This window comes from Lingula anatina, chromosome 8 (genome assembly GCF_051362555.1).
Source record: "Lingula anatina isolate TDL-2025a chromosome 8, LinAna3.0, whole genome shotgun sequence".
Taxonomy (NCBI): Eukaryota; Metazoa; Brachiopoda; class Lingulata; order Lingulida; family Lingulidae; genus Lingula; species Lingula anatina.
This window is the reverse complement of record NC_141774.1, coordinates 6,098,838-6,110,000: the sequence shown is the minus strand read 5'-3', so window position 1 is coordinate 6,110,000 and position 11,163 is coordinate 6,098,838. Positions and strand designations below refer to the sequence as shown.

The 11,163-nt window shown below is 36.8% G+C and overlaps 1 protein-coding gene and 1 long non-coding RNA gene across 10 annotated transcripts in view; both read right to left on the bottom strand.

The window, feature by feature from the left end:
• The window catches only part of LOC106181201 (uncharacterized), a 93,639-nt gene that overhangs the window by 65,952 nt on the left and 16,524 nt on the right, over window positions 1–11,163 (bottom strand). For all 9 annotated transcript variants that reach the window (XM_086994510.1, XM_086994512.1, XM_086994513.1 and 6 more), the window contains exon 3: window positions 2,413–2,491. In XM_086994510.1, coding sequence (XP_086850636.1) covers window positions 2,413–2,491 — 79 coding nt within the window. The remainder of the gene's footprint in view (window positions 1–2,412; window positions 2,492–11,163) is intronic.
• LOC147760262 (uncharacterized) lies at window positions 5,035–6,335 on the bottom strand. The gene is made up of 2 exons (XR_015330897.1): window positions 5,921–6,335; window positions 5,035–5,534 (listed from the first exon to the last, which is right to left on the bottom strand). It is a non-coding gene; the product is annotated as an uncharacterized LOC147760262 (long non-coding RNA).

Genomic DNA, 11,163 nt, shown 5'->3' with positions numbered 1-11,163 from the left:
ACTTTAATGAGAAGTTTTCGTGTGACAGTGACATAGACAGTGACGATGATATTAATTTATTTATGAAATAAAGGACGATAGAAATATATATGAGCGAGAAATCGGCGATTTTCTAGACTTAGTTGGAGAAAGTAAAATCAAAATGGCGACTTCTCACTACGGAAGGGGCCTGCGAATGGATACTGTTATAACAATGATTGAAAACTACGACACTGATAAGGTGTTTTCGAGTGACAGTGATATAGAAAGTGGCGATGATATTCCTTTATTTATGATATAAGTTTTATAGATGTTTTTGTCATAGATGGTGTTAAAATTTGACTTCTATTCAGCTCTGGCCACGATGTTCAGGTGAGCTGAAAAGCTGGCTCAAGTATACCTGATAGCAAAACGAGCATAACTTGGAATTTAATGGAGGTAACTTGCTGAAATTTCCTGGATTGAAAGTTACTATAATTGACATCATCTCTGTGAATTTTCAGGCAAATGTATAGAGAAATAAAAAATTAATGTGCATAAGATAAATCAACTTTGTTTTTTTTTCACCCATTACCAAATGAAAATGTAGTTTTTAACCAGCCATAACTCTTGATACTGCATGTTGAATTTAAATGTATTTCTATTTTCATTTAGCTTGAAATATTGGCTTTTTAAAAATGTATAGTTTGTATGGGTAATAAAGACAAACAAATAAATTATGGCCGATTTACTGAGGTGACCCGGCTTTTCAATGCTAGCTCACAGAATTAATTGGGCACAGCAGAACTTTATGGGTCAGCATTAACCGGATCCTATGGGGTTAAAAGAGCACAGCTATGTAAGAGGGGCTGAGGAAAAATGGAGGAGGAGGAGGGGTTCGACATGGGGCTGGAGAGGCATTTTCACCATTCAAGTATCTGCAGTTTATGCTAACACTTCCAACTCTTTCTACACCCTCCCCCCCCCCCCCCCCCAAGAAAATCCTAATCTTAAACTTTGTGTTGAGGCAAAAAAAAAAGACAATGTGAACACACTGATGTAAGCTTCACCAGTTGCTAGGTTACTAATGAATCTTAATACCATCACTTTTTTTTTTTCCTTCCAAAATTTGCTGTTAGTTATAACTGTAAAACACACGCAAGAATATTATCATCTATCAATTTCGACAAAGAACTGATGGGGATAAATTCTATAAATTCTATAAGCTTCCAAAAATGCCACCTTTAATAATTAATTAGATTAATATACTCAAGTATGCTTTAAAGCAGATTTGATAAACTTAAAGTTTAAATTTGTTTATTCTGTAGGTTTAGTCTCAGCTTTAGCTGATATACAGTACATATTCCTTTTTCTCTGTCTTAACGAGTTTGCTTCTGGGTTGAGAGAAATATTAAGAGAGCTGTCCATAAAAAAAGTTTAATATACACCACTTAAATAATTTCATGATTTTACAGACAGACTGTTCAAGACAGAAAATGCTCAAAAGTGATATTTTTACCACTGCATAGCTACATATCATTCCCAATCCAGACCTTTAAAAAAATGATAAAACCCCTCAAAAGCACCTGATGTCAATATTTCCTTCTGAAATGTCAGCAAAACATGGTGATCTTTAAATGACGGGTGAACAATTATAGGTGAGTGGGAGAAAATTACTTTTTTCTTTTAAGGAAAATAAGATTTGATGCAAAAATCCTGGGTAGGGCATCATAAATACAGAAACCTGGCAGCATATACAAAGAGAAAAAACAGTAGCACTTCCCAACACGCACACACACACACAAACACACACACACAGGCTGTATTCCCAGAGCTTTTAGATCGATCTATCCCCGCGGGGAGTCTCACTAGATTACTGTCAGATAATCCAGCTTAAATGTCCGTCCCGCCTACTACAAGCTGTAAGAGGGTAATTAACTTTCGGGTCCGCTCGGCTGACAGCTATTTAGCGTGAACCCCCAGGGAGTTAGGTCGATCTAAAGTAGATCGATCTAATCTCTGGAAATGGGGTCACACACACACACACAGATATCTACATTAACATGTTCTCACGCATGCATATGTATGCAAAACCCACCTGCACAAACATCTTCATGCGGATCACCAATCTTAGGGACCACTGCCAAACCGTATCGTACTAACTTTGGACTGAACTATCTGCAAGGGGATTCTCGCTAAATTGCAATCAACTTAGGCGACTTAGATGTCTGCCACGCCTACTGAAGCTGATTGGGGGTAATTAACTATCATTTAGCAGCTTTTGTAGGTGTGCCAGACATCTAAGCCACTTAAGCTGAAAGCAATTCAGCAAAAAAACCTGTGGAGATGGACCGAACCTGTTTGATCGATCTAGTTATGGGAACCCAATGTTACTTCACACATTTTCAAACATATGTCCCCACATACAAGCCTGTCATAGTGGTTGCATCATACCTGGAAATTGGGTTGCTGCTAAAATCAGCCACTTGAAGATTCTTGCAGAATTTGATGTTTTCAGGAATTTCCATAATATCTGAAAGAGAGATAATAATTAGATTATCAAAAAGATTAATAGCTTTTTATTAACACCATGTATGTTGCCCATGTATGTGTACTAGTATATAAAATTTAGTGTACAGAGCTTTTTAAATGTATCTGTTAACATTTTAGTGCTAAATGAAGTATCTTCATTTTTTCCTTTACATATACACTATTTCTTTTGCCATTATTTCAGAATGTATCTCTTAAATTAAACTTGAAAAACAGTGCAAATTCTCAGATTAAAAAAATATATATTCACAACCTCCCAACCAAGGGGCTTTCTTTTGCCTGTCAAGTTACTTCTATGGGAGATTGGGTAATAAATCTAGATCATATATTTATACCATGGTAGATATGGAGTACTAAAGTGGTCCAGACATTGTGTACCTCACTTACACATCTGCCACGTATAAATTTGAGCTTGATTACATGTGGGTGTTTTTTTCTTAATATCTGTCGTAGTACATGTCTGACATGCCACTATTTGTAAAAAAATTCTATATCCAAGTGTAAGCAACGACATCCACTTCACAAGAACAAGGAAGGGTTAGAGACAACTTCATTTAGAAGAAAAAATAGAGTTTCTCCTCCATTTCAACCCTATTCCCTAAAATCAATATCTTGGCCTATTCGTGATCAGAAACAAACGAGAAAGAAAAAACAAATTCAAACAGAAATCCATCTTAACAGGACTCTCATTGCGTTACTAAGTTGTTTCAATCCTTGACCTTTGAAAGACGATAAAGAAAAAGTCTCTAGAAAAGAGATTTCTGATTTGATCCTTCACCGCACCCCCCCCTCCACATCCACCTTCTGAACTACTGATAATCAATACACTGTCAAAAACATAGATAAGGCTTGCTTATTGAACATTTCCCAGTAGACAAAAAAAAAATATCAGACGCAACCTTTTTGTATTTTCATTTTTCCATGCCGATCTTTTTTCTTGGTCCAACTTATAAGATAAAAAGCTAAATTCTCTCTAATAGCGTGTTTGTATGATTTAAAGGTTGAAATAATATCAATATACATCTTCGATGCCATGCTCCAAAAGACACCTGAAATGCCTATGCCAAGAGAAAGCAAAAAGAGATGAAAACACTTTCTTTCTGAATTACACAGAACCGACTATGAGACCATTCCCACAGACATTTAGATCGATCTATCCCCCTGGGGAGTCTCTCTAGATAACTGTCAGCTTAACCGGCTTAAATGTCTGTCCCGCCTACTATAAGCTATAAGGGGGTAATAAACTTTTGTGCGCCCTCGGCTCCCGGAAGATGACATCAATTTAGCATTAACCCCTAGGGAGTTAGGTCGATCCAGAGGGATCGATCTAAATCTGTAGGAACTTAGTCCATGTCTACCCAAACAGCTAGACTATTAAGCTAGTTCTTTAATGCCAAACTAGTGTGCCGATAATGGAGGGAGGGACAAGATCGAGATGCCTAATAACTCTTTCAGGAAAAAATAAAATGCACTATGAGGAATGTTCAGATTTCTTAAAGGGCATCAAAGATCTAACAACCAAGGGAATTAACATGGTGTGAGCGTGTGTGTGTGTGCGTGTGCACGTGCATACTTGCATGTGCGTGGGTGCGAGTGTTGTCGCATTGGTTAAGTACAGTACATGGAATTAAATTTAGGAGAATAGGTTTCCAGGAATATTATGGCAAAAAAGCACTGCAAGAAAAAAGGAATAACAGTAACAGACCAACTTAACTGTGCCAAAATCATTAGCATGCTTGATTTTTCATTGTAATCTAACAAAAAAGTAGCTTTTCATTTTTTTTTTTTTTCAATATAACAGACAAATAATTTTGATGCAAAATTAGACATCACTGCCTTTTGCATTAAAATGTTGATTTGCTTTTCAAAATTATCATTTATTTATTTTTTTATTTTTGGCTTAAATATATACTGGATTTTAAATCCAGGGTTTGATGGGAATTCTAGGAATTGGGGTCAAGGCCATTTGTTGCTAGGCCCAAGGTCATTTGTTGCCATGGTTTCATGACATTTGCATCTTTGATGTTTTAATCAAAAGTATCAATATGGCTTCATGCTGCCTGTCCTTAGACAAAATTTTCTGGAAAAAAAAACCAGGCCATATTTGCTATGGGTTTTCCTATGGGTGTTTTGCAGCTTTAGTGGTTCAAAAATCTATCAGAATAAAACTCCAACAGAGATTTGCGTCCAAAAAGACTCCAAAATTCATGTGTTCTGTTATTTGTCAGGTTGAGCAGTAGGTAAGGACAAGTGCTCCATAATAAATGCTGCAGAAAAGGCCATAGCAGACGTGGACAGCAGACATGCTGAAAACTTTTCAGAACTGCCGGACATTCGGACCGGCAGTGATGAAAACTTTGCCGGACCGAATGGACTTTTGCCGGACCGAAAATGTCCATTCAGTAATGGAAACGTTTTGTTGCATAGTAGTACACAGAAGTAACTCTTGTAAATACATATTCAGTAATACTATTAAATAATTTGGACATGTTGTAAATTAAAAAAAAACAAAACAAAAACACACACTTGTGAAGCACTGCTTTATTGTTGTACTCATTTCACAAGTTCCAGGGTTCATACAGGCCTTTAGAAGAGCTTGATTTTGTTTCTTCCTTTGTAAGTCCTTGAATTTCACACTTAGTCCTTTGTCCTTTAATTCAATAGTGCACGTACGGCTTAAAGAAATTCATCATATATTTCACATCCCTGTCATAAATTTAGGTTAATTATAAATTTTATCATGATCAATTTCTCAAAAAAATTAATATTGTTTCAAATTGAAATGAATTTGATAAAAAATTAAATGAAAAAAAATCATTTCCACTGTTCAACAGTAGCAAAATTTGCTCTTGGTCTATTTCTCCTTTCCTTGAAAATAATTTGCAAATTTTGATGCTACACAAACAGTAAAGATTGTAGTCCGAATGGGAGTGCCAATGCATGAAACATGCTAGCCACTTCACTGTATCTGTCTCATCTGCATGGAAACGAACGGCTTCCTGGTCAGGACTCGACGATATCATAATCTAAAATAATAAAAATGTACATACTGATAATATGAAAACTGTAACTGGTACTGGTAACAGGTATCGCGTTTATGCTTACGGGATATTTAAAATCTGTGAACCATTATGTTCATACACCACGGATCGATTTTTTTCGGTAGGTTCGAGGAAGCGACCGAACTGTCAAACTTTTTTTACGTTAAACGTCGCAATGCGGAAGGCACTGAATGCAAACGAAAGTACCCATTAGTTAAATATCGTTACAATCACCATTGATTACGCATAATATTCAGTCCTATATAATTCTGAAATCGTTTTTACTGAGTGAATCGGGTGACCTCATTTCCATGTAGGCTACTATCAACGCTTTTTTCTCCCTAAAAGAACGAATAACGATGTATACGTACCTTCGAAGGTCAGGCGTCATTATCCTTGGTTCCTATATGAATAATTGTTCTTGAGAAAGGAGTCAGGCGTCCAAGTTAAGCAGTAAACATTTTTTCCTGCATGTTTACATGTGCTTGGCAGCGTGGACCGCCCTCGTGATAGCTGTCTGTGTGTCGCGGCCAATATACCCATGACGGGGCACGTAATTATCGAGAGCAGGGGGATTCCCCATGGGGAAGAACCCATTCGTTTGAGAGAGGGATAATACGATTGGCTAGCGTACTTTGTAAGTGAATGTGACCGAAATGTGGTCATTTTTACGTGTCACTAGATTAGTAAATGGAAGAAAAAATGATGTGGATTTTATATAATTTTATTTCTGAAGCACATCGAACGCTAACTGTTAATTCAAAATGGCGGCTCTTAAAACTCTTGTCGGTCTTGTTTGGACCGACAAAGTACAATATTTTACCGGTCCAGACCAATTTTGCCGGTCATGACCGATCGGACCGACAGTTTCAGCATGTCTGGGACAGGGGTACTGATACAGACATAGGGAAACTGCTGGACTGGTCCTGTGATGACCCGATATTTCCGACAGGCCAGATATGTCCTACGACCAGAGAACAGGCCAGATATGGCTGACAAAAAATAGCCAGTTGTGTCCGACAAATCTGGCCTGTATGACATATCTGGCTCTTTTTTGTCGGACATATCTGGCCTTCTGTAGGGGGGCGTCTCGATAGTCCGAAGGTTCATTGGTCCGAAGGTTCATTGGTCCGAAAAGTGGTAACATTTTCGTCGATTTTTTAATCAAGGGTGCATTGGTCCGAAGGTTCTATAGTGAACATTCGGACCAATGAACCTTCGGACTATTGAACCTTCGGACTATCGCTACGGCCCCTTCTGTAGTCATAGGACATATCTGGCCTGTCGGACATATCAGGTGGTCACAGATCCTGACCACCAGAAAAGCAAGATTTCAGTGAATACCTCCAAAGTTTTCCCATGTCTGCCGATATAAGCAATCACTTGGTGTGAGGTATATGTACGGATTGAGACTAGTGAACACATAAGTACCTAAAATCTTTGTTTTTCCTGGACAAAATTTCTGCAAAAAAAATTTTTTTTTCAAATGACACCCTGGGACAAAGATTTTCCTGGAATACAAGGCCTCTGTTGACAATAATCACATGTAAGAGACATGTTTTGTGCCAAAACAAACCCTGTAATTTACATAAAAAGCAGTCGGTGAACTCCAAGATGAGCAGATGCACTCACTTCCCTTACTTCAATCGGACTAGAGAGCTCGCTTATCATATCTGCTCAAAGTCAAATCCATGTATGATATCATCTACACAAAACATCTGCCTGGCATGATTTTTTGAACTAATACAATATTCTCTTTCAGAATATAACATTGGTGCAGTCAGTATATATTCAGCATATGGCATGACTTTTTGAACTAAAAAAATATTCTCTTTCAGAATATAACATTGGTGCAGTCAGTATATATTCAGCATATGGCATGACTTTTTGAACTAATAAAATATTTTCTTTCACAATATAACACTGGAGCAGTCAGTATATATTCAGCATATGGCATGATTTTTTGAACTAATAAAATATTCTCTTTCAGAATATAACAATGGAGACCTCAGTATATATTCAGCATATGGCATGACTTTTTGAACTAATAAAATATTTTCTTTCACAATATAACACTGGAGCAGTCAGTATATATTCAGTATACAGCATGATTTTTTAACTAATAAAATATTCTCTTTCACAATATAACATTGGAGCCGTCAGTATATATTCAGGTTTAGAAGCATAGCGTGTGTGCCTACATAAAGGATGAGATTGCATGTGCACGTTCATCCATAACGACGACCTAGTGGAGTGATTGAACGATATGGTGCTTTGAATAAATCCTTAGCTGGTGGCAGGACAGTTCACACAATGGCAAAAACTTGGATCGAACAAACACCTTTACATTTAACCATCTGATAACCAGATTGACTTAAACGGATAATAACTCTTCATATGAGATCTATATTTCACTATAAAAACATTGTGAACAACTCATAGAAATATAGTATATTCTGTTGTACCACAAAAATGGCAGTTATAGCTATTATTCTGATATATGAGCTTGTCTTTCGACCACGTGATCTCCATTGATGACTATACTCTGTTATAATCTCTTAAGAGATAATTACAAAAAAAGCAAACTTTTTAGTAAAAACCAGGGACTAACTTTGAATGTAGAAATGGATTCATTACTAGTAACCATTGGTGAGTATGGGAAAATTGTTGTTTACTCCAGGAAAATTCATTTTTTGGCCAAAATGAAGAGTTATTATCCCTTTAATGTTTGGAGTTGCAGCCATGTTAATGGAATGTGTCCTCAATGTTCAGAGTTTTATGCAGGTTCAATGCTATTTCTGTGTAGCAGCTGCCACGTGCATAATCCTAATAACAGACATTAAAAATTTATCCAGAAAACAAGAACTTGTGAGACCAGACAGATTTCAGGTCAGCAGTATCCCACCTGAGCACAGATTCAATCACAATCGCCAAAGAGGGTTTCTATAAGGATGGGAGCTGTATAATTACATGAAATGATCAGACAAAAATGGGCCTCACACTGATGTTTATGATTGCCTACAGCGGGTTAGACACCAAGACTGCAGAAATAAGTAAGGGGGGGGGGGGGAGATCTGATGGCCATTTTATTTCTCCTGTGCAAACACAAGCTGCTTGATGAAATAATGTCTGTAAGATATCATAAAAAATAAATAAAATGGCTTCGGAAGTTGGTTTTATTTCTCTAGTGTGAATACACCTCTAATCCACAAGTTGTTTGATGAAATCCTGTATATGAGATATCATTTTACATTATCATGCTGGTTATGAAGATGATGAATATTTCAGCAGCCATATTGAACTTAATCTGGCCATTTCGTACTCTTCAAAGGGTTCAAATAATTGAACAAAATTGCTTGAACAAAACAACGTGCATCACACCATGTACGTGCACATGCGCACACTCGCACGCATTTACGCCACAGGCCAACTGAAACATCTAAGATGAAAACAGCCAATTAGTCATCCCAATTAGTCAAAAGGAACACAAACTCAATAAATCTAATAAATTGTTTAGGTCAAGTGCACCTTTAATTCAACTAAGCTAGCCTGTTGAGATTGCAAAGACTATGGTATTTCCTCACGAATTTCAACTTCCATTTATTCCAATAAATTTAATTCTCCATAAACTTATCATTTAGGTGCAGATAAAAGCATTACTTCCAAGTATTAACCTTAAAAAACCAACTCATTGTGAAAATAGCCTTTAAATCATGTTTTAATGACACTGGTTTTTGAGATTCAATTCATGGGATTTGCTGTTGCTCAAATTTAGGGAGTTATTACCATAAGGTTGGAGACATCATGCTGCATGCTAACTTACAATTTGTTTGCTCATTTGATTTCTAATTTTGAAAGTGTACTTACGAAAAGGTCAACCACGGCGACAAAAGGGGCAAACAATCGCCGACCTTTTGTCACCTTTCTTAAGGTCTATATACCTTAATCATATTATAAGGATCGGACAAAAGCCTGACCTTTTGCCTATCCAATTATCTTTTATTTCTTTTATTTGTTCTTATTAAAGGCTTGATGAATGAAGACTGAAAATGTTGCTAGTGTTTTGCTGACAAAGAGGAGCATATTAGGCATATAAGGTAGTGTTCTGCACTTATTTGTATTGCAACATTTTTCAAGACAGCTTCTAACAATTTCTCATGCAATAAAAGGGGTTTTGCCAACTTTCAGGAGCTTGCTTCAAATTGTAAGGAGTCCAATATATACTACTACAATCTCTCAAAATGCTACGATACTGATTAGTATACTGCATGAGGTGAAAATGGGCCTTGTAATTTTTTTCCAATTCAAAACAAGGCTGCAATGTTCTGAATTATAACTGAATGTCTTTTATGACTGCAGACCTAATCAAAGCAATTTTTCTTATCAGTCTCACATAACAGATGGTATATGGGACTTTTGTTGTCACTGTAAATCTTCCTTCTATTTCGTAATAAACTGTGTTTACCGTAATGACTCATTAAATTCAAACAAAATAGTTTTTCTCCAAAGCAATTTTTGGCGGGGGGGGGGGGGGGGGGGGGGGGGGGATTGGAAGAGGACACATAAAAAGCTGCTTCTGAAGTTTTGAAAAGCTAGTTGGCCTTGTGTAGAAAAAGTAACTGTACCATACATCTCAAAGGATTTGTAGGTAATAAAATCAATATGCCTTCACAATAATTGCATCACGCAAAGTGCAAGTACAATAAGGCCCCTGTCTGTACATGAAAAAAAAAAACATTGACTAATTTTTTAATGTCATAAGCGATTCTTAAACAATTGGTAAGAATGGGCAAATTGTCGATTACCTCAGGAAAATCCATTTTCTTGGCCCAAACGAACAGTTGCTATCCCTTTAAATATCAGCATCCGGTGTGTAACAAACTAATTCCTGGGGAAATTAAGGCTATACGTGTTCTTTTATCAATAAATACTAGACTAGTTATCTACCTCTGAATTTCTGCACCATTGTTAATGCAACAAAGTGATTTTTCATAAGGCCCCTTCCGACAAAACAATTACTTCAGTTCCAAGTTTCCGAAGTTCCAGGAATCAAGTAATTAATGACTTGTCACATTACGCAAGCAATTATTTCCCAGCATGAATTCCTAGAACTTGAGGCACTTTTTACAGGAGTAAAATGTTTTTTACACGAGCAAAATGTAAGTTGATATTTTTAAAAGTCATTTAATGGTTCCAATTGTGTTTTGTAATTTGGTTCATCAGCTCCATGGCATTCAGACAGATAAGAAATGTAAAGGGCTCCCGCATCACAGACAGAAGCAGGAGATCGAAAAATCATAAAGATCTAATTCCACTAGAGGGCACCCTGTAATGGTGATGACAGATCATGTGACATGAAACAAGATCATGTGACATGATTAAAATCAACTCTATACAAACCCAAGTTCTGTCAGATTTTCTGTATAACAAAAGTATCAAACTGGCATTACCTCTGCCAAGGAGGTTTATTTTCACCTCTCTTTGCCTAAATCTGTTCTTCACCAGCCCAGTGGAACCCAAAAAGTAAAAGGTGGATTTTGCTGAAATTTTCCGGACAGGGCTCCGTAACTCAAAAGCATGGGGAATTGCGAAGAGCAATATCACCTTTTATTTC